The 23,000-nt window shown below is 33.8% G+C and overlaps 1 protein-coding gene across 1 annotated transcript in view; it reads right to left on the bottom strand.

Moving 5' to 3' along the window:
• Positions 1-23,000, bottom strand: part of LOC105724028 (fibrous sheath-interacting protein 2-like) — a 46,942-nt gene that overhangs the window by 10,608 nt on the left and 13,334 nt on the right. The window contains exons 4-8 of the mRNA XM_064372048.1: positions 20,596-20,653; positions 17,064-17,100; positions 7,678-14,772; positions 5,682-6,179; positions 4,386-4,486 (exon numbers count right to left, since the gene is read on the bottom strand). Coding sequence (XP_064228118.1) covers positions 4,386-4,486; positions 5,682-6,179; positions 7,678-14,772; positions 17,064-17,100; positions 20,596-20,653 — 7,789 coding nt within the window. The remainder of the gene's footprint in view (positions 1-4,385; positions 4,487-5,681; positions 6,180-7,677; positions 14,773-17,063; positions 17,101-20,595; positions 20,654-23,000) is intronic.

The following is a 23,000-nucleotide window of genomic DNA, read 5'->3' as shown; positions in this document are numbered from 1 at the left end:
AACCCATTTTAAATGAAAAATACCATACATTGAAAATTAATTGAACACATCCAACATACCAAACATCATAGCTTCTCCTAGCCTACCTTAAATGTGCTCAGATCACATACATTAGCCTGCAGTTTAGCAAAATCATCTAACACAAAGTATTAAAAATATTGTATAATATATTGAATACTGTACTGAATGTGTATTGCTTTCACACTGTCATAAAGTTAAAAAATTGTAAGTCGAATTATCATTAAGCTGGAGACCATTTATGTATGTTTTTAATTATTATCTCTTCCTGATTTGAATTGATGCTATTATCATCATATAATGTCCTATTTTTTTTTTCTCTCTTTTGGTTTCTATTTGCAAAGGTGTCTATTTTTCCATTCTTTCACGTTCAACCTACAACCTACATGTATTCTTAGATATAAAGTGAATATCTTGTGAATAATATACAGTTGGATTCTGTTTTTAAAATCCACTTTATCATTCTATATCTTTTGATTAAAGTGTTTAACCCAGTTATACTTCAAGTAATTAGAATAGAGAAAGATGCTCTTTTGCCATTTTGTTGTTTTTTGCATCTTACAGTTTGTCCTTCATTTCTTCCATTACTGTCTTCCTTTGTATTTAGTTGAGCTTTTTAGTGACACATTTTGATTCAGTTCTAATTTCTTTTTATGTACATTTTATGGATATTTTCTTTGTGGTTACTACAAGGATTATGTATAACATCCTAAAGTTAAGATTCTGTTTTTTAATTGATACCAAATTAACTTAATTGCATACAAAAACTCTACTCTTTAACACATTTACTCCATAATCAGTTTATGTTATTGAGGTCCCAAATTGTATCTTTTCATATTCTGTACCTATTTGCATAAGTTTATAATCTGTTTTATGCATTTGTCTTTTAAATCCCTTAGAAATTAAAAGGTGGATGTATGAGCTAAATTATAATATATTTTTTTATATTTGTTCATGTATTTATATTTGTTAAAAATTACATAGTCTCATATGTGTCTGATATACTGTTTGGTATAATTTCATTTTTCTTTTTAACTTGAAGAACTTTCTTTGGTATTTCTTTTCAGGTAGGTCTAGTATTAATGTATTCCCACAGCTCTTTTTCTTGTCTTGGAATATCTTAATTTCTCCTCATTTTTCAAGAACATTTTCTTCTGGATGTAGAGTTCTTGTTTGGCCGTATATTTTTTTCTTTCACTATCCAACTGCCTCTTGGCTTATAACTAATGAGAAAACCACTAGAAATATTATGAGAGTTGTTTGTACATGATGTATCACTTTCCTTTTTCTACTTTAAAGATTCTCTTTGTCTTCTGAATGTTTAATATGTGTCTTGATGTGGTATTTTTGTGTTTGTTCTGCTTGAAGCTTTTAAAGCTTCTAGAATTTGTGTATGTATATAATTCTTCAAATTTAGTAAGTTTCAGCCATTTTTTTCTTAAACCCTCTGTTTCTTTCTCAAACTCTTCTTCTGGAATTTACATAATGTGTATATTGTTCTGCTTGATGGTGTTTTCACAATCCCTTAGGCATTGCTCACTTTTCTTCCAGTGGTTTCTCCTTTTGGTCTTTAGACTTGACAACTTCAAATGACTTGCATTCAAGTTCACTGATTATTTCTTCTGTCTGTCCAAGTTTGCTGTTAAACATCTCTAATAAATTTTTTAATTCAGTTATTATATTTTTCTGCTCCAGAATTAATTTTTAATTTTTATTAGCATACAATACTTGTACATGTTTATGGGGTATATGTGATGTTTTAATACAGGTATACAATGTGCAATGATCAAGTCAGGGTAATTGGGGTATCCATTACCTCAAGCATATATTGTGTCTTGTGTTATGTGTTAAGAATAGTCCAATCCAACTCTTTTAGTTATTTTAGAATATATAATAAAGTATTATTAACTCTAGTTGCCCTAATGTGCTACCACAACCAGAATTTCTGTTTGGTTCTTTTTTATAAATACTCTTAATATTTTAATTTTGTTCATATATATATTTCCTAATTTCCTTAGTTCTTTGTCTACCTACATTCTTCAACATATTTAAGATGGTTGTCTTAAAGTTTTTGCCATGTAGGTCCAACTGATATGCTTCTTCAGAAACATTTTCTGGGTATTTTATTCTTTCAAATGAGCTAAATTTCCCCATTTTTTTTTGTATGCTTCGTGGTCTTTTGTTAAATATGAGTATTTGAAATAATAAAGAAGCCACTTCTTCTAGTGTCTGCTGATTGATGTGGAAAATCTTTACTAATTAGTGGGACTTTGAACCTTGGAGACAGTCCAAAGTGAAGACAGACTTTTTCAGATCTTTGCTGTGTATGCAGCTTTCAAGCCTAGGTTTGTGCTTCCCCAAACCCAATTTTTCTGAGCTGCTTTTAAATGATTTAATTTCACAAAGAGTCACTCTTTGCTCCTTCTCAGGAACTTAGATGTTCTACAGCATCTCTCTCTTCTCATAATTTCTTGCCCAAGATGTTTATGGTTCTGCAGTCCCCCTGTAGTTTTCATGAATTGCGGCAGCTATCCACTACTTTCTGTAGTTTTCAGGCTTAAAACCAAACGATGACACCATTGCCTATTTGAGTTCCTAGTCAGGTGAAACAAAAATAATTTCCTAAGAAAGCCCATAGATAGGTCAGAACAAGATGTATTCTGTTTTTTCGACCAAAGGGAGGACACTGTAAATTGGGCTCCTTTCTCTTGACCATGTTATACCACGCTGGGAGGAAGTTGAGTCTAAGAACAAGCTAAACTACACTTTTTCTTTTTTACTCTTTTGAACGTGTTTCTACCTTTCTCTCTTTCTTCCTCCTTCCCTTTCTTCACACCTCTCTCCCTCCCTTCCTTCCCTTCCTTTTCTATTTTATTTCCTCCTTCCTTTCTCTTTCTCTCATACTCTTTTTTTCTCTCTTTTCTTACTTCCTCTTTCACCTTCCTTCCTTCCTTTCTCTGTCTCTTTTTCTTTCTCTTTTTTTTTTCCTCTCTCTCTCTCTCTGAGTATCACTCTGTTGTCTAGGCTAAAGTGCAGTGTAAAATTATAGCTCACTGTAACTTCAAACTCCTGAGCTCAAGCAATCCTGTCACCTCAGCCTCCTGAGTAGCTAGCACTAGGTGCACATGACCATTCCAGCTAATTTTGTATAACTTTATTTTATTAGAGTTAGGGTCTTGCTATGTTGCCCAAGCTAAGTTCAAACTCCTTGCCTCAAGCAATCCTCATGCCTCGGCCTCCCAAAGAGGTGGAGTTACAAGCATGATGCACTATGCCCAGCCAGCTTTTTCTTGATTCACTATTTATTTGGTTGCCACAGACTGTTTTCCAGAGCTGTTATAAAGTTTTGTTAGTCAGTTTGTAGTTACTTATATTTTGTTTCCATGGGAAAATCAGAACCTTGAGCTTCCTGGTATTATCTTGCTTTAAAATTATTTTTATTTAATATTGTTTATGCCTGCTTTTTACTTCACTGATATAACCAATAGAGAGGTTCCAACATTATTAGGTATGTATGTTACAATAACATGTTATGTAGGAGGAAAGAGACAATGGTGAGCCAAAATAGGGTTATGTCAAAAAAAAAAAAAAAAAAAAAAACAATTCCAGCATGCTGAGTGAAAAAATAAATTACTAGGTAGATTTTTCTGTGTATATCATCAGTACTTCTTACCAGATAAAAAATGTTATCTTTTCTAAGTTATGTATAATTTTATAAATTTAAGCACAATTTTAGATATTTTCACTATTCTTGATAGAGTTATTAATCAGATTACAAGTCTACAGGGCACTTTGTTCCTCCTTGTCCCCTATAACTGTTAAGGTCCATATTTTGCTGCTAGTGTCATCCACATTTGGATTGTCTTTCACTTGCATAGGTTCTATCCATTCTTAAAGAGTCACGTCAAACTCCATTGCTTTCTATGATTTATCTCTGAATGTTCCAACTTACATTTCTCGCTCATTCCTTTGGATTCTTCTTATAGGCAATGAACACTAGCTTTGTGAAGACAGCTAAACATGGCCTCTTTTGTACTGATACTACATACTCTATTTCTGGGCCATTACCTCTCTCATATTAGAAAATAACCTAATACGTTAACAAACACTGTAATAAGACTACAAAGAAGATACACTAGAAAGTGGTTTCAAAACTGGGACCTATAGGCTGGGTATCTAAAAATGCATGAGCAAATAGCCAGATGTGGCTTTGGAATTTTCCACAGTAGGGTTCCAATGAAAGGAAGAAGTGAGGGAAGGTCTGAAGCTAAATACTTGCTCAGTTACAGTTTTGCCAGGGGTCCCTTTCTACCCATAAGCTCTGGTTTATCAGATTTCCATATTTGGACTGCTTTAATTTCATGTACCTAGTAGATGAAATGAGATCTTCTTGGTCGTATGAAGATGAACTCATAATTCTGTGTATGAAGTAATGTGGTGGTTCATTAAGAAGATTCTTCTCTTCTTTCTGGAAAAGGACAAATCAGCTATTACTCTAAATGGAGTTTGAGATATAGTTTCTTACCTTATGGCATTTTTTTGCCATATAATCTACATTTTAACAGGACAAAGTTTTAGAAATTACTTAAAAGATGGATGAATCCTATAATTCTAATTAAAAAGTGTCTTTGAATATAATTAATTTGAAATAGTTCAGTGAAGATTACCCAAATTGTGATACTGGATTTTGAACAAATTTTAAACATAAATTTAGAACAATGTTGTTGAAATCTACCTCTAAACTTTGAAAACATTTAAAATCATATGTTATGGGGTTCAAAAAGAGGAAGAACACAGATACAACTCTGATCAATTAGGTATCTTGCCAGATCAATCACCTTAACACATATTTTGATCTATTTGTTGCAAAGTCATGTGTACTTCAGAATTGAGCAGTTATATTTCTGTTATTTTCTGTAGTTCATCTAAGCTTTTGTTTTACCTTAGAATCACATCAAATGGATAATCAAGAGAATGGCCTCATCAGAATATTAAAAATAATATATTCTCCAAAAACATGCTATGGTATAGATTTTTGGACAGGACTAAACTCAAAAGGTCATTGAGACCCAGACCATCATTTGAGGGTTTGGGGCCAGCAACAAGAGATGTTAACCATGCTGATAGCAGGGATTATGGGCTAATTGTAAGGGTGATATTTAAAATATATAAATTATCTTGTTAAGGTGGGGTAAGTTGGTTATATAGCTTACCAAAAGGTCACCTAGCTACTAAGAGTCAGGATTCAAACCTAAGCAGTCTGAATCTCTGCGGATCTTTTTTTCTTCCTCCTACTCAGAGCCAATCTTCTGCTGCTGTTCTAGTGGCATTAGGCTCGCCACACCAAATGTTCAATGAGTACTTACCAGCAAAAATACAAAAGGGTAGAAACCAATTGTTTTTAATAATTGGTTTACATGTTTCTTAACGGTTTCATTGTCTCTTTTCTTTGAGATTCTAATTAATCTAGTTTTTCCCCTATTATCTGCTTTCCTACAGTTGAGATTCACAGCTGTGCCTGGTAATTATTTCCCTTATTCTGTAAATATCACCAGGCTTGAGACTGAATTCATTCTTTTCTGACCAACTAAGATACGTTATTGGGCCATATTTGTAAATCTATCTCCCCTTTCTTGTCAGTAACTGTTATGCTTCTCACTTACCTCACACAGTGGCTTTTCCTCCCAAGATGAAGAGGCTGTTTCAGGCATGGCTTTTTTTATGGCCATGTCAAGCTCAGCAACAGCTCTTTTAACATGTGTCTCCTTAGATTCTATTACCTGATTTGAGGTTGCTTCAGTACTTTCAATATTTACACTGGCTGTGGTCTGACAACAGTTAAATAGTGACAAAAGCTTTTTCAGTCTGCTAGTGCTTCGTGTTGACTTAGGAGAAACTTTGTATTCTTCTGGCCTCTTGACTTCTTTTACTTGATCTTTAAAAACTTTGAAGTCTTCTTCTGCCACAGTCTCTCTTAAAACAACTTCATCTTCGTCAGAATTGAGTTCTTCATTTATGTCATTTTTCAAATCCACTCGATCAATATCATGAGCCACTAATCGAAAAATAAGATCATTTTTGCTTTGCACATCTTTTAAGAGCTCCACCCTTGTAATATCAGGCTTTCTTGTATTCTGAAATGAATTTCTTCTGCCAACAGCCTGAAAAAAAAGGTATAGCAAATATTAAAAACAAATGTCTAAGTCACTTTTCCTGTAGTTTGATTATACTGTAGCTATTTTTTTGTGATTTCTAGTTTTGATTTAAGTAATATCTTCAATTATCACTTAATTGTATATTAGCAATATTTTTAAAAGAAATAAAGTCAAATAAAAAATATTTGTTGGCATGCATCACTTTTTTACATTTATATACATCAATCTAATCTAACTTACTCCAAAAGTCAGAGCAAGATCTAACATAATTAAATGACTTCTTCTTTGTCATTTATCTTGAACGTTTTGTGACAGAAGGAGACAGGATAACCTATTTTCCAAAAATCCTAGGTAAGGAATTATAGAAAAATCTAAATATACATACTTTCTTTTCTTTGTTTCTTTCTTTCTTTTTTTTTTTTTTTAGATAGAGTCTCTCCCTGTTACCCAGGCTGGAGTGCAGTGATGTGATCTCGGCTCACTGCAACCTCCGACTCCCAGGTTCCAGTGATTCTCCTATCTTAGCCTCCTGAGTAGCTAGGACTACAGGAGTGCCACTACGTCTGGCTAATTTTTGTACTTTTTTGTAGAGACAAGCTTTCATCATATTGGCCAGGCTGGTCTTTCTTTCTCTTCTCTGCTGTGCCCTTTGTTGAAGATAGATAATATTGGTAGCCAGACTGGGGCAAATAACATGCCTTAACTGAGTTGCCCGTGTCTGCTGCTTTATTGTTTTGTTTTTAGGATGGCTTTTCCTTCCTTGAACAGGACAGTGGTATTCGTTTTAGTTTAAATATTCCTTTCTTGCACTCTGTGGTTATAAATGACTCAAGTAAAGAAAGTTTGTAACTAAGAGTAAGATTTGTGGCAGATAATTCTATAGATAATTAACTGAGTTTAGTTAATGTTATTTTATAGTCTGTTCACTTAATTTTTTTCCCAGGCAATAATTTATATATGAATGAAGACTACCAAGTATATGCTAATATAATGATGAGAACCCAGATTAAAAATAAAATTTCAGAGTTGGAAGAGACCATCATTTCTTCCAAAAAAGCAAGAGTAAAGAAGATTAAAGAAGTTTTAGACCATGATAAGCTAAGAATTTTGGTGTGTGTTAGGTCACTCTTGCACTGCTATAATTGCCTGAGACTGGGTAATTTATTAGAAAAGACATTTAATTGTCTCTCAGTTCTGCAGGTTTTACAGAAAACATAGTGGCATCAGCTTCTAAGAAAGCCTCAGGAAGCTTCCAATCATGGCAGAAGGTGAAGGGGGAGCAGGCATATCACATGGAGATAGCAGGGGCAAGAGAGAGTTGGGGGCAGTTGCTACACAATTTTAAATGACCAAGTAGCATGAGAACTCACTCACTATCATGAAGATAGCATTAAAACATGAGAGATCCATCCCCCTGACCCAAACATCTCCCACCAGGAAGGAAATCACAGAAGAACCATGTCTCACTATCCACTCATTTTCCTGCCATTACTTTTGCACTTACCTCTAAGGGTTTTGCATCCAGTCTTCCAGTCTTATCTAATGAGGCACGTCTTTCTCTCTTTCTTTTTTCTAAATTAGGTGATTCTGAGGTGTAATTTCTCCCACTTATTGATGCTCTTCTCAGTTCTGCTATGCTAAGTCCAGTTCTTTTCAGACACTCCTGCTTAAGTTCCTTAAGAGGTTGAGTTTTTGTAGAAGTAACTGCTAAGTGTTCAGAAATAATTTTTGGATCTATTTTGACTGGTTTTTTCCCAACATACGGAACTATTTTAATAGGATATTCCTCTTCAGATGAAACTTGATCTAACTGTTCTTCCTCCAATTCAGGAATCACATTAATAGCATGTTCTTGTGCCTTTTGAACAATTCTGTTAATGTCTAGCTCTCCAGAGAGATCAGCATTTGAAATTGTTGAGCCAATTGTGTCTAATGGAAAACTTGAAACTCCATCAATAATTAGACTAGCCACTTTAGGAAAGACTGTGTTTGTATCTTCTATATCATAATAAAATTCTTTGTTGGTTCCTGATTGTTGTAGTATGTTATTATAAACAGAATTAACAACCTGATAAACACTTTCTATATTTTCTGGATTTAAACAGTGTTTTTCAGGATCAGAAGCTATTAGACTAATGCTACTTCTGGAAATTTCAGCTGTTACAGATTTTGTCAGTTGAGATGCAATTTTATGTAACTCAGGCTTTGATAAGTTTTTTTCATCTTTGCTTGAGGAACTTGGAAACCTTACTAGTTTAGCCAAGAACAAGGCCAACACCTCTTCTAAAAGTGTGGCATCTAATATCAAACCTTTTCTGGATGAAGACTTTTCCTTAGACTTCAGTTCATCAATAATTTTGGTCACTTTTTCCATAATTTTGACAGCTTCCAGAACTAATTCTGAATTTGATACTTCTTCCTCTACTTGAGGTTGAAATTCAGAATTGGAAATTGCATTCACTAATAAAAAGCCTATTATATCTGAGAGGACACTACCTTTAGCCATTAAATATTCAAATATAGAAGTAAAAGAACCAAAGTGCTTTAAAACACTGGTAAAAACAGAATTAACTATGTTTTCAATAGTTGCATTATCAGCTGCAGGTACAGTAGGTGATTCCTTGGTGGGTGCTACAAGTTTAACCATACTTTTGAAGATAAATTCTTGGACTGAATTTAATACTTTTGAAGTTATTTTTAGCATTTCAGTTTCTAAGGATTTGGTTCTTTCTTTATGCACGTTTGGAAATACAGATAAAAGCTTTGATAAAAATTTCACAGCAATTTCTTCTATTATGTTATAAGACAGCTTATGAGCATGTGATGGTTTAGGTAAGGGCACATCAGTAGTTTGAAAAACATCTTTAAGGATATTTTCAATGATGTTTTCAACTTCCACACACTGATGTGGAGTCAGCCCTCCACAAAAATAGCTCTGCAACTGATTGCCAGCCACTTCTCGTAGAACCAAGTCAACTATGGTTTCTGAAAGGATTTTGCATCCACTGGTGACACAATTTTGTATGATTTCTTGTGATCCAAACTGTGGCAAGAGCTTGTTATAAACAGACTGAACCACTAACTCAGTAATTTCATGATCATCAGATTGTAAGGATTCTACATACTGTATAATCATATGTTTATTTTGGGAGATCTCTGTTGCAACTGCACTTACTAACTTCATTTGAAAGAAATCCAGTTCTGTGAACAAATTGTCCTCAAGTTTTCTTGTTTCTGTGCTGGATATTGTTGAGAAAATTTTAGATAAAAGAGCAGAAATCACATTCTCTAAAAATTTATGAGGTAATATTATTGTATACGGTGATGAAGTTTGACATTCTTTGCTGGCTGTTTGGGCCAACTTTTGGACCTTTTTAACAAGTTTCTTAGATTCCAGAGGGAAACATGCTGAAACTGAAACCTTATCACAAAATACCAAGTTAAGCTGATGTTGAAAAATTTCATTTATCACTGCACTAGTTAGTCTTCTTGCTAAATTTTCTCCATTACTGTTTATATTCTTACAAATGGAGTCTTGAGATCCATATTCATTTAAAATATTACAAACAGAAGAGTGAACAACTTTATTGACTAATGTTTTGTCAGTTGATGGTGTCTTAACTGATGAAGGTTTTTTAGTCACTTTATCGACAGGTGGCATTTTATCTGCAGATTTTATCTTAACGCTGGATGGTGCTTCATCTGTTGTTGGCTCTTTTCCCACAGGTGGGAAAAACTGATTCCCCGTGTCTGGTCTGAAAACCTTAATTTGAGCATCTGAAAACTCCTTTAGCAGTAAATCGATGAGTTTCATAGCAGTGTCATAGAGTTTAGCTTGATTTTTCTCATCATGGACATTTTGACCTCTATCTTGTATTTGTGTTTCTGGTATGGAAGAAAAGATCAATTTTTTAACAATCTCGGTAATAATATCTTCTAAAAATTTAGCGGGAAAAATTCCAGGCTTATTTTTTGGTTGATACTGTGAATCTGTGGAGCTGCTTGCTTTCCCAAACAGCTTTTGTGAGATACTGCCTTCGAAACATTCTTGTTTAGCAATACTTTTAGAAATCCCAATGTTGTCAGTTAAGAAATGATTTTCTTTTTCTTTATCTAATTCATGTTTAATTTCTTGTAAAGTTTTTCTAGCCACTTGTTGTGCATAAGTATTTAATTTAGACAAACACAGTTGGCACAAGTTGGTCTCTCCTGACTTAGTATGATCTACTGAGCAACAGGAAAATTGCTCATCAGAATATGGATCTTTGGCTGATAATGCTTTGCTCAGTGTACTCTGATCTTGTTGAATAGGTAAGGCCATTGGGGCTGTAAAGTTGACTTGGAAACAAAAGATGGATTTTACTTTGGAAGTAGCAAACGTTTCCAAATTTGTTAATATTGCCTGTACAATATCTTCAACTACATTTACCTTTGCCTCTTTGTCAGGAACACTGAATCTAGACTGAGATGTACATGGATTTTTGTCCAAGACAGAGGACTTTTCTTCATAGCTGTGTTCGTAAAAAGAAACATTAGCTGAAAAATTGATAGTTTCATACCTATTTTTCCTTACATTTCTTACTGTCATGGCAGCTGAATAAAGTTTGTGAAATACAGTGTTAACAATGTTTTCTGTTACTATAGCTATATCTGCTTCGGAAATTAAAGAATCTATCATTTTATCCATACACTGAACAGATGTTTGGGCAATTGGCTCATCAACATTGTGAGGCATGCCATGAAAATGAGAGTGGGAGAGAGAAAGCACATTTAATTGATTGATTAAAGTACTTTGAAAAATTTCATTCAAAATATTTCTTATGATGGGAGCAATCGGAGATATATTTGGTTCTTTGAGTTTTGCTTCAATTTTCCGTAAGGTTTTTTCTAGAGCCCATTGTTTAAGAGAATGTGTTTTCATTTCTTCTTTTTGTAGTGATCTATCATCAATAATTTTCTTCTCGGTATATGCATCATCTTCTAGAAATGAATCGGATTCAGCTCCTCCAGGAAGACTTCCATATGTTGGCCTGTATCGATAAGTTTCAATGCCTCCCTCTTCAGATTCAGTTTGATTAAACATATCTGAAGATACTGCATCTAAAATTAATTTGACTACATCCATAAGAATCTGAGTCTCACGTGGTGGGGTTTTTACACTTGTCTTCAAGTCTGATGAGGTCACGTTTAATTCTGTTTGAATAGCCTTCATGATAGCACTTGACACCTTCTTTGCAGGCATGTATAACGCAGACAGAAATGATTCTTCATGTGTCTCTCTGGAAATATTGGTGCTTTCACATTCCCAGCCCATCTTATTGCTTTTCTTATTTTCATCATTAATAGCATCCAGAATTTCTAAATATCCATTGGCAAACTCTTTCAGTTTAGCAAAAACTATATTAAGAATGTCTGAAGCTACAGTTCTCAGTTTATTTGGATGCATTTCTTTTGTGCTCTCTGCTTTGGAAGACACAGGAGCAACAGGTTTTGCTTTGCTTTGAGTCCCCTCTTTATTGCCCTCCTGAACCATTCTGGAAACTATGCTGGACATTATTTTGGTGGATTTGGCCATTTTCTCAAGAATTGAAGCAAATGATGGGTTGTCAATGTCAAGAGTCTCTGAGATGGCTTTTAATCCACAACTTGCAAAACTGGTATCCATGTCAACACCAGATAATTTTGCAAGGATATAATCAAAAATTGCTTTGGAAATTAACTGAGTATTAGACTGCAATGCAGCAGTCATTTTCTGATTCTTATTGGTAGTCTCTTGGCTTCCTAGGAGCTTGCTTAACATTTCATGTAGTGTTTCCTCAATTCTATCTAACACTTCCAATTTTGCATTATTTTGAATGTCTTTTTCATCATCGCCACTGTGGAGAGCACAAGGAGTAGCCATATATTTGTGAAAAGATTTTTTATCCTGCCTATTTGGCAAAACGCTTTGTTCATCAACGCTGTCATTTGCAGAATTTGGCATACATGAAGAAAGTGAAATGCTTCTTTGATCTGCATTTTTGCTGGATAACGTATCATAAATACGTGTTAATAATGGACTTGCCAAAATGTCATCATCAATACTTGTGACAAGAGATTCTAATTTTTTATTAGTATTAGCTGTAAGGGATTTGGTATGGTCAATCTCCATAAGATTTAGGTTTTTCTTATGGAGTTCCACTTCATTCTGGATAGCACATAAAACAATGTTCACTATTTTAGCTGTGTACCTACTAAGTTGAGATTGTAGTGAAGATTTGAAGCCCATATGCAATTTTGGACAAATAAATGACTTCAGTCTTTTAAAAATTATATGAATGATCTTATCATTAATGTCATCTACAGGTTTAAGTTCACTTTCTCCAGATTTTAACCAGGAAAGCTTTTTAGAATCAATATTGAATGAAGATAAAGATTGCATTTTCTTTTCACTGACAAGCCATGTTTTTAATGAGCATTTATTTGGTGCTTCTTTGACTCTGTGGGCAGCATCAGAACTATCTAAGGAAGTCTGATGAACTGATGATGAAATGTAACTTTTAGTGGTATTGGAAATGTAGTTTGGTGCCTTATGAAGTATGTTTAACACAGAGTCTCTTATTTCTTGAGCCACTGTATTGATTTCTGAAACAGAAAACAGCTGGTCTATCCATTCTTGATGTGACAGTCCTTGAGGCTTTTGTGAAAAAAGAACTGAAGCTTCATCACCAGTTTTGCTGTCTAAGTGACCAGGAGGAACAAAAGATATGTCCTTGAGCATTTCTTTTAAAACACTTGTGACTATGTTTTCTGAAGCCTTTTGTATTTGATGCTTTTGGTCTTGGCTGAAGGTTGAAATAACTTTATTCAAACAAAGTTTTTTCTTTAAAGTATCTTTATGATTAAGAGATGGTGGCTCAGTCTTTAATTCCCAATCAGGAAATGCAACTTGGCTTCTAGAAACAGGCTTTGTAGGTGGTTCGATATCTCTTTGGTATTTAAAACAAGTGTTTCCCTTTGTAAACGAATCATTAGGAATCTGTTCTTGTGATTTTACTTTTTCATCTTTGAAAGCTGAATCAGGCACATTTTTTACAATATTGTCTGTCTCCTCATCTTCAGAATAAAGAACCATGCCTGGAAGATTTATAGGTGGAAATGGTCTCCCAGACCTAGGACTATTAGATAATCTAGTGCCAGCGAGTCTGCACTTTTCTTTGGTGTCAGAACGACTACTTATTCTAGGTTGCCTACTTTTTTGAAAATTTTCCTTTGCTGGTTCTTGACGGAGCTGAACAAGGATATCATCAAGTAGCTGAAGGAGTACTACTGTTTCTTCAGATGCAATACTTCTCTCATTATTTAGTTCACTTTTCATATAACCTAGTATAGCACTAATTGCTTCCCCTATATAACCAATCAAAGAGGATTGGGAAAAAATATTTGATAGTACATTTTGTGTTTCTTCATTGACAATTAAACTAGCTGTGCCAGATTCAAGACTAGATTTATTTTTTCCAGCTCTCTGAAGGAACATGCATACTGGGTCTGTCTTATGTTGCTGGCAGGAAAGCTTAGTTGAATCTTCAGGATGAAGATATTCATTTTGCTTAGAAGAAGTAAGAGACATTGGCATTTCTAAAATGGTGTGCACCATGTCCTCTGCAATATCATACATTGGGTCTAAAGCATGAGGCATTGAATCCATCAAAGGTTTTTTATTTGATGACGGGAGATGTTCATCACTGGCTGTTAAGCTTGGTTTAATGTTGACTGGTACATCTTCTTGTGAAAACATCTCAACACATTTTTTCTCCACTGCAGACTCTAACTTCTCAAGCATATTTTCCACAGTCTCAGAAGCAACTGAGCAAACATCAACATTGGAGGGCAAGTCTTCTTTTTCACGTTCACATTGTTCAACGAAATCTTCGGCAGTAACAGAAGAGAGAGAGGGAATGGCCTGGGTTAAATCAGACATTATTTTGTGAAAACTGCTTTCTAAATTCACTTTAGTTTTCTCTTTCAAGTGACATTTAAAGTTAAGAAAAACATTTTTTAAATTCTTCATTTCATCGATGGCTTTTGCTTTTTTATCACAAATCGATGAACCCCCTAGGCTATCTGTTTGAGTAGTAGCATCCTTACACTTTGTTGTGCTTGTTTCAAATGATGCTAAAAGATCACTATCTGATTTACAACTTCTGAGCTTAGGGTATGAACATAGCACATTGGTTTTATTATATTTAAGTGTAGAGGTTATAGATTGTCCTTTTGCATGACAGGTTTTCCCCACAACAGTTCTTTCCTTAGGTGCAGGAGAAAGTTGTATCGGTGTGGTTGGTCTCTTTCCTGACAGGTCAACTGGAAATGCACAGGGTCCTGCCTGAAATGTTTCAGATGTTGAAGATATGTACGTTCTATATGTAAAGTCTTCATTGCATGTGCTACAGAAACCTGTACTATCTGAAGAGAGGATGGAGTTATCAGATGCTGGGTATGTATTATTTCTCAATCTTTCTTCATACTTTGTGATGGCTGGGTACAATATATTAGTCACTTTAGGAACAACACAAGTCACTATATCCTGAATTATAATATTTGGTTCTTCACAAGTTGCCTAGAAATGAAGTAAGCAGGGATGAAAACAAAGTCATGTAACAACTTACTCTATGTTTTGAAGACAGCAGGTAACATCGAATTTTTATATCAAGCAATGTATAGGTGGAATACCAATATGGTTTATGGAAGAAAATAGTAAAAAAAAAAAAAAAAAGATTAGAAATTTAGAATTTCAGATGAATTTCTAGTTTGTTTATTCTGCACTACACTGAAGTATTTTTTTGTGAGTGTTTAAGATTTATTTTATTCACAGTCTCTCAGAAGTTTCTTTTTCTCTTGGCATTTATTATCAGGATAAATGATTTTTTGTTTAAAAAAATTACCAAATTGTTGTATAGGCACATAGCGTGCAAATATTTTGGAAAGAAAATGTATAATCTTTATGATCCAGCTGATTTTTAAGATCATTAAATATTTGTAATAAAATGTTTCTCAAAACAGATGCAGCCAAAATATTTGGTTGCTTTCAGAAGCATCTGTCTAACTGAGATATGGGGAAGGAGCACAAATCATTCTCTCTTCCAGTCCCTGCTGAAAGGGTGAGCCTGTAGTCTATATATATATAGAAATGACTAAAGTTAATTATTAAGAATTATTTGATAGGTAAAAATAAAAGCTCATGCTTTATATAGATTGATGAGCTTTTTACCTAACAAACAAGTGTAAATACAAATTGCCTTAGATAGGAAAGCTGAGAACAGATAATAAAGTAAGGTAACATATTAATTTAGATAGAACATAAAAGCCAAGCTAGATTTGGGAATCAAAGAGTAGGGAGGGCTGAGCCAGATTAAGAAAGTTAGACTATTACTGAGCTGGAACTAAGAACCAGGTTTGAATAGCCATTTCCTTAGTGACCAATGGTGCTGTCATAGATTTGTACTGGACCATGGGTAGAAACAAATGCATCTGTAGAGTTCTATAAACCTCTACTTACCAACTGCAAATGTATTTTGTGCTTACAAAACTCTTACTTATAATAAAGTAATACTCTGTTTTCAAATTGTCAAAACTCTTAAAGCATACAGGCTGTAAACACAAGTAATTGGCAGCAAAGCTTAGAAGGCTGACATGTAAATCTTTGTGTAAATAAGATTCCTGTAACTAGGCTGCTCACACCCAAAATATTGTCTAAATTACTCTGAAGTGATTCATATTTCAGAGAAATATTCAAAGAAAAGTTAACATGTATATGCCACACTCCCTCACGGCCCATTTCAAAGCATTTGAGGAGCATCTGAGGAAAGGCCATTTTATTCAGCTGTAATCCCCAAATATACCCCCAATATTTTTAACTTATTGTATAAGCAATGGGTTAGTGGTTATGACACATATTTTAAGATGACAGTCTGTTATAAAATACTTGTCTTAAATAAATACACTCTAAATCAAATATTTAAGAATAAAACCTAAATATTTACAGAGAAGATAATTATTCTAAATCAACTACAACACATATAAATTATAAACTAAGACATTCAATATATGTTATTTTTCTTATTACAAGAGATGATAAACAATAACCTACATTATTACTCTTAGGCTAGTTGTGGCAAAGCGATTCCAACCTTAATATATAAAAGAGGCATCTATTTCTAAAGTTTTCTTTGTAGTGAAATATGACAGATGAAATCCCAGTTTTCACTTTCTTTCTGTTGCAACATTAAACTGAAAAATATTCCCTTGGGTCAAAGCTTTCGTATTTGCTGCATATTCTATGAATTGAGCAAGTGGCCATGTTAAATAGTGTGCCAGAATATGTATTGTTCCACAAGTGCTTTCTCTTTCCTGTGTGTTCAGTCTAGATCCAAATTAGGTCTCATAAAAATATACTACCTTATCTTTGCCTGTTCCAAGTCTCAGCTGATAGGTGATGAGGTCCCTTTTCACAAAACTGCTAAAGACAGATCCAAGCATCTCAACTCATCTACTACTGAGTTCACCAACAAGATCTGGAAGGGCATATCGATATAGCTTCCCATGATAGAATAGGCTTGTGCTATTTCATTCTCTTCCTGTGATGGCTAGATCCCTTAATATTTTACCATTCTATACCCATGAGACCTCATCTTGAAGGCCTAATATTATTTTTGATAACAACTTTGGACCACAGAAAAGTATAAGAATTAACTGAAAAGGAACTTCAAAGAAGAAAAAAGAACGAAGAAGAAGACCAACAAATATCAATGGATGACTCCTAGTTTTCTAGTTAACACAATATATTCTATTATGATGTATCAGAAGGTAAGACTAAGATGTTGTTTTGTCAGTGGATTTTATGATACATACTTTTTCTTGAAAGGAATTCTGCAGCGAGTTCTTTTTCCTGTAGAGAAAGGTTGATCATTTGTTTATTATAGAGTCAAGAATTTATAAAACTTTTTTCTAAAATTTCTGATCATTGAATCATTTTGTTGTATCTAAGAGTTTTTCTATAGAAATTCAAAATGAAGAATATACCATTTTTTCCAATCCTTCTATTTTACTTTTTCCCTAGATTGGCCTCTAGTTTTAGAAATGTACTTTATTACTCATGGGAACAGACTTATAGCTACAGCATAAACAATGTACCTCTCTGATCTTTGTTCTTTTAACACACCTTAGTCATGCCCACTTTGGTTTCTCTGAAAAAGGATATAGGATTTGCAGGGAGGGGGCAGTTGAGTTTCTTCTGACTGTTAAAAGGTCTGATAGAGCAGCAAGGCATCTGACCAGAACTTTCTGATTGTCATTTATTTACTCTTTGAAATGCTATAGTTCTACCATTCCCTCCCCATATTCCATGGCAGGAAGAAAATAGTGAATGATTATTCAATAACTATGGGTTAAAATCATGGATATCTAGCTATATTTAATACCAGTTTAGATGCATTCCTTTTCTGTTTATGACAATATTCTATTATGTGTTATTACATTTACCATCACACACTAATGAAATAAAAATATTCTGAATTCCAAAAAAAAGTATAGCTCAATCATAAACATAATAGAAAATAAAATAAATATTTATTAAAACAAGTTCTAAAACTGAAGTCTGATTTATTTTCTTACACTTTTGCTGATTTGAACTGTTTCTTTTTTCTTTCTACTTTCTTAAGTACACTCCTTTTAGGCCTGTACTCCACATGATTAAATTTACATTTTCCCCAAAGTTTATAATTCAATTTTAAGAAATAGGCAGACTGAAAACTACGTCCTATATTTTGGCAGGAAAAAAAAACTTCACTGGGTCCAGTTCATAAAATGGGTTTTGTGACAACAGTCTATCCTTAGACTAGTACCTTTTTGCAGTATGCAACTAGGAGCATGGAAGCTGATGTCAGTGATATGTTCTCTATCATTTGCCCTCATTTGTTTTTCTAGGATCTGGTTTCTTAGGTCAACCCAACTTTCCACAGGTTTTTCTCTTAGATATTCTGCAACCTAATGCATTCAGATTCGTTTTTCTGTTTTCTTCATGTTATATCGTTGGCATAAAACATAACTCAAGGAGTTCTATGTATTCATTGATACCAGTTCCCAATAGACTTTCTGCTCCAAAAGCATGCAACACAGAACCAAAGTACAAAGGCCTACATGTAAATTTAATCTGAAAACTGAAAAAGCTTTATTAATGACTATTAGAAAACAATTTTATTAACCGGATAAAGCATGGCATCAGTAGAAATGGCAGAGTTAGTATCTCAGACATTCATTCCTCCAAAAAAAAAATGAGTAAATGGCAAAAGAAAAATGACCAGAATTATAGTTTCTGGAACTCTAGAGAATTAATCAAAGACTTGCAGCGTTCCAGAGAGCACTTATTTAGGAAAAACAGTGAGCCTAGGTAATAGCAATAGGTTTTGGTGTTTTAATTTGTCTTATTTTTATCCCCTCGCTTCAGCTTCATAATATCCTTCAAAGATAATACCCTGAAATCATAGAAGCATGGTTTTATCTTGGTACCTGCCTAAGATCTAGCATTATAGTTTGAACATAGTAGGTTCTCAATAAACGTTTGATAAATAAATCCCCATCTAAAGTCTTTTGGATTGTGCCTACTTCTCTCTAATGGCAAATGAAGCCTTTGTGCATGCCACTAATGGACTTTGATAACTGATTCTGAGTTTCTTTCTTTCAATCTTTCCTATATATCATTGTCAAACTTACTCATTATGTATGCTAATTTGACCATTATACTTGCACTAAAAACCATCAGACTATTAGCCAATAAATAAACTACAAGTTTTAACCACAGTCTTCAGGATAATAGATTTATTGCTTTCTTCACTCTGTTACTCCTTATACCTTCCCTGTAATATACGCTTACTCATCACCTAAGTGCAATGCTGAATTATTGCAACTTTACTCCCACCGCTGTTATATTTTCTTTATTTTCATTCCTTTGGTACTGAATTTTCATCTCTATTTTATAAATCTTTTGTAACATTAAACAACTGAACAGAAACAAGAAAACTAAGCAATAAGTGAGAGAAGAGAAAGAAATGATGGAATAGATGTGAGACTTCCACAGCAAACTCCTATAAAACTCGGAGTTAAACCTGAACAAGAGGAGTGTGACATATGTGTCTTTACTCTTTATTTGGATCTCTGTGTATGCTTTTGGAGAAGAGGTAAGAAGCTCCAGGTAAGATAAAGAGTTTTTTATTTTTCACCAAGCTAAGATTTATAAGGAAAGAATATCCAAAACGCTTGCTATGGAATATTCAAGTGATTTTTGTAGTTCTACATTCTTGTGTTGAAGAAGATAAAAATGCACTTTTTACAACTATATTATGAGCCTCTTATAACCTTTTCTGTAAAGAGGTATGTATTTATATTTCCAGTAAATAAAAATGTATGCATCCAATAAATAAAATAAGCAATGTTATTTTACATGTAGTCTACATACGGTCATCAAGTTTTATTGCTTTGAACTAGACAAGTCAGTGTCCTTCCTTCTGCATCTCTTACTGTGTTATGTATCATATGAATACTCAATAAGTCAAACAAGCTGGTATTTATCTGTCTTAAGGTAAAAATTATTATTTCAAGAAGGCTGGTCTGAACATGTCAAGATCATTTGCCATCACTCACAACTTATTTTACTCAATCATCTTCATGGGAATTTGGGGTTTGTAAAGTCTTTCCTAGACTTCATTTGTCTTGCTGATTTTTTAAAAATATTGTGGCATGGGTGTAAAATAACTCATTGCTATTACTTAGATTCATGTTTTCCTCTCTCTCTTTTCTTGAGTTGAGAAAAACAGATATAAACATCAACAAAATAGGTGGTCACTAAGGTTTGAGGAGTGAAAAGTCCCTGGGCTTAACAAATATCTCTTCTACTATTCTACTATTAGAGATTATTATTTTGTATTAATCTGCAAAATACCCTTTAGGGTGGGGGATAACTGATTAAGTCATTAATACTATAGAGTAAACTATATTACCAGTATTAGAAAGCCAATAGTCTCAAAAAGCATAAGGAATGGTAGCTATTTCAAAGAAAAGAAAGGCAAAGAAATAAATACAGATTATGAGAAATTACCTGAAGAAAGCTATGATGAAGATACACTTCAAAGTGGCATGGAGACCCTGACAATAGGTGGATTATAGAACTACAGAGGAGATATGGAGATAAAGAAAGGGAAGGACAAAGATTCAGTTTGTCTACAACTTAAGCTAGTGCTGAAAGTCTGCAAAAGACTATAAATTTCACTAAATCCAAGTAGAACTACAAAAATTGAGGATTCCATGTAATCATTTGCTTATGAGCAGCACTCTTATGTAATCATTAAAATTTTTATTTATGATTACACATAATTCCTTAGATACTTACATATTGGTGTTCAGAGGAGAAGAAACTATTCCCGGGTCTGTAGCCTGAGCCTGAGGTCCTATTTATCAGAAAAAGAAAATTATATAGTTTGTATCCGTCCTCAGCAACTTGCTAATGTTAATCCTCTAGTAGGTATTTATTTTCTGTTGTTACTACCTTGTTTATAAGCTTTCAGAGACTCTCCACAGTGAAGTCCAAAATTCTTAGCAAGAACCTGTACTATAAGATCTGATGTCCTTTTCTACCTCTCTAGTGTCTTCTCTGACTAGTCTTTCATATATATGCTATGGTCCAGAGACAGAATATATCGCCGTTCCCTAAATATATCATGTTTCTCATGCCTCTCTGGCCAATGGTTTTGCAATTTCTTTTAGCTCTCATTCAGCTTATGTCAACTCTTGAAAGTCTTCCTTGAAAACTACCTGAATAAATACCTTTCCCAGTGCTCTCAAAGCACTCTAAACATGTTTATATTATAAAACTCATCATGCTATGGATTAGTTATGTTAATTCTTGTGTACACCTGATTATTATATAAAATAAAATAATTGATGTGTGATCAATTTTATTTTATTTTATTTTTTAAATGTTTTCATTATACTTTAAGTTCTGGGGTACATGTGCAGACTGTGCAGGTTTGTTACATAGCTATACACATGCCATGTTGGTGGTTTGCTACATCCATTGCCCCATCATCTACATTAGGTATTTCTCCTAATGCTATACCTCCCCAATTCTCCAACCCCCTGCTATTCCTCCCCTAGCCCCCCACTCCCAAGACCCTGGTCTGTGATGTTCCTCTTCCTGTGCCTATGTGTTCTCATTGTTCAACACCCACTTATGTGTGAGAACATGCAGTGTTTGGTTTTCTGTTCTTGTGTCAGTTTGCTGAGAATGATGGTTTCTGGTTTCATCCATGTCCCTACAAAGGACATGAACTCAGCAATTTTAGAGAGAAATGGACTGAGATTAAGAGTGTACATATCTGAAAGTTAAATGTGAAGATAAAACTATTTTTAATACAAAAAAACTCTTCTGTGGTTTCCAGCAATATGCTAAACAAGTGTCTTTCATTTTGCCTAGAATTCAGTATAGAGCATTAAAGTCATACTGTTAAAAAATAGCTAAACTTTCAAAGAGATAGTAGAACTTTCTGAAGGTAAAACAATTGTGAGAACACAAATCTATAGTGATAAACAAATGCTGAAGCTGATACCTGCTCTAGGGACATTGGCCACATCTGGAAATGTATTGTCTGGTCAGAGCATTTAAAACAAGACTTTGGGCCCCCAAAAGATGGGGAATTAAAACTAACAGCTCCTAAAAACATGCAGATGCTTCTTGACTTAAAATGGGGTTGACATCACAATAAACGTTAACATCATAAGTTAAAAATATGTTAAGCTGGAAATGCATTGAATACACCTAATCTGCTGAACATAACAGCTTAGGTTAGCCTACTTTAAATTTGTTCTGAACACTTACATTAGCTTACAGTTGGACAAAATCAGCTAACACAAAGCCTACATTATAATAAAGTGTTGAGTATCTTATGTAATTTATTGAATGCTATACTGAAAGGGGAAAAACAGAATGGTTGTATGGGTACTTAAAATACAGTGTCTATTGCATGTTTATTGCTTTCACACATCCTAACATTGAAAAATCATAAGTCTAACCACTGTAAGTCAGGGACCATCTGTATAGGATTCCAAAGAGCTACATTGTCAATTAGTCATCTACAAGAAAAAAAAAAAAATCATACCAGAGAGGAAGCAGACAAATTATGCCTTCGCTTGTGGCTATGGATGGAGAAGGAGGAGGAGAAGATAAAAGCATTTCCTAAGAACTCATAATCACAGATACTGTTTTCTATACCCTCGAGTTTCAAATCCACAGAAACTATTGCCCTTCAAACTGCATATGAGAATTTAAGAGCCCTGTAGCAAAGAAATTAAGGAGGAAGTTTAAACTTTTCCACAAAAAAGCTCCAGACTCAAGAGACTTCTCCTCTGAATTGTGCTAAATATTTAAGCAAGAAATTATGCTAATTCTACACAACCCTTCCAAAAAATTAAAGAAGAGTGAACATTTTCTATCTCATACATTTACATCAGAATCACTTGATACAAAATATCATTACAGATATTATAATAAATTACAAATTTTTCCAATTCCCCCATGAACAAATATGCAAGAATCATAAAACAAATTATAAATATCATGTATAATATGTAATATAATATTATACTGACCATTACATTAATAATATAGTAATCATCATATAATTAAAAATAATATAATAAATACAATATGGTATTCTAATGAATATGTATCACATTTCCTTATGTTTTGGAACAATATTAAGAGGTACACAATCACCAATGCTGTTCAACATTGTACTG

This window comes from Aotus nancymaae, unplaced genomic scaffold (genome assembly GCF_030222135.1).
Source record: "Aotus nancymaae isolate 86718 unplaced genomic scaffold, 86718_ANA_hifiasm-v0.15.2.pri h1tg000267l, whole genome shotgun sequence".
Taxonomy (NCBI): Eukaryota; Metazoa; Chordata; class Mammalia; order Primates; family Aotidae; genus Aotus; species Aotus nancymaae.
The sequence above is the reverse complement of the archived record's forward strand: the minus strand, read 5'-3'. Positions and strand labels throughout refer to the sequence as shown.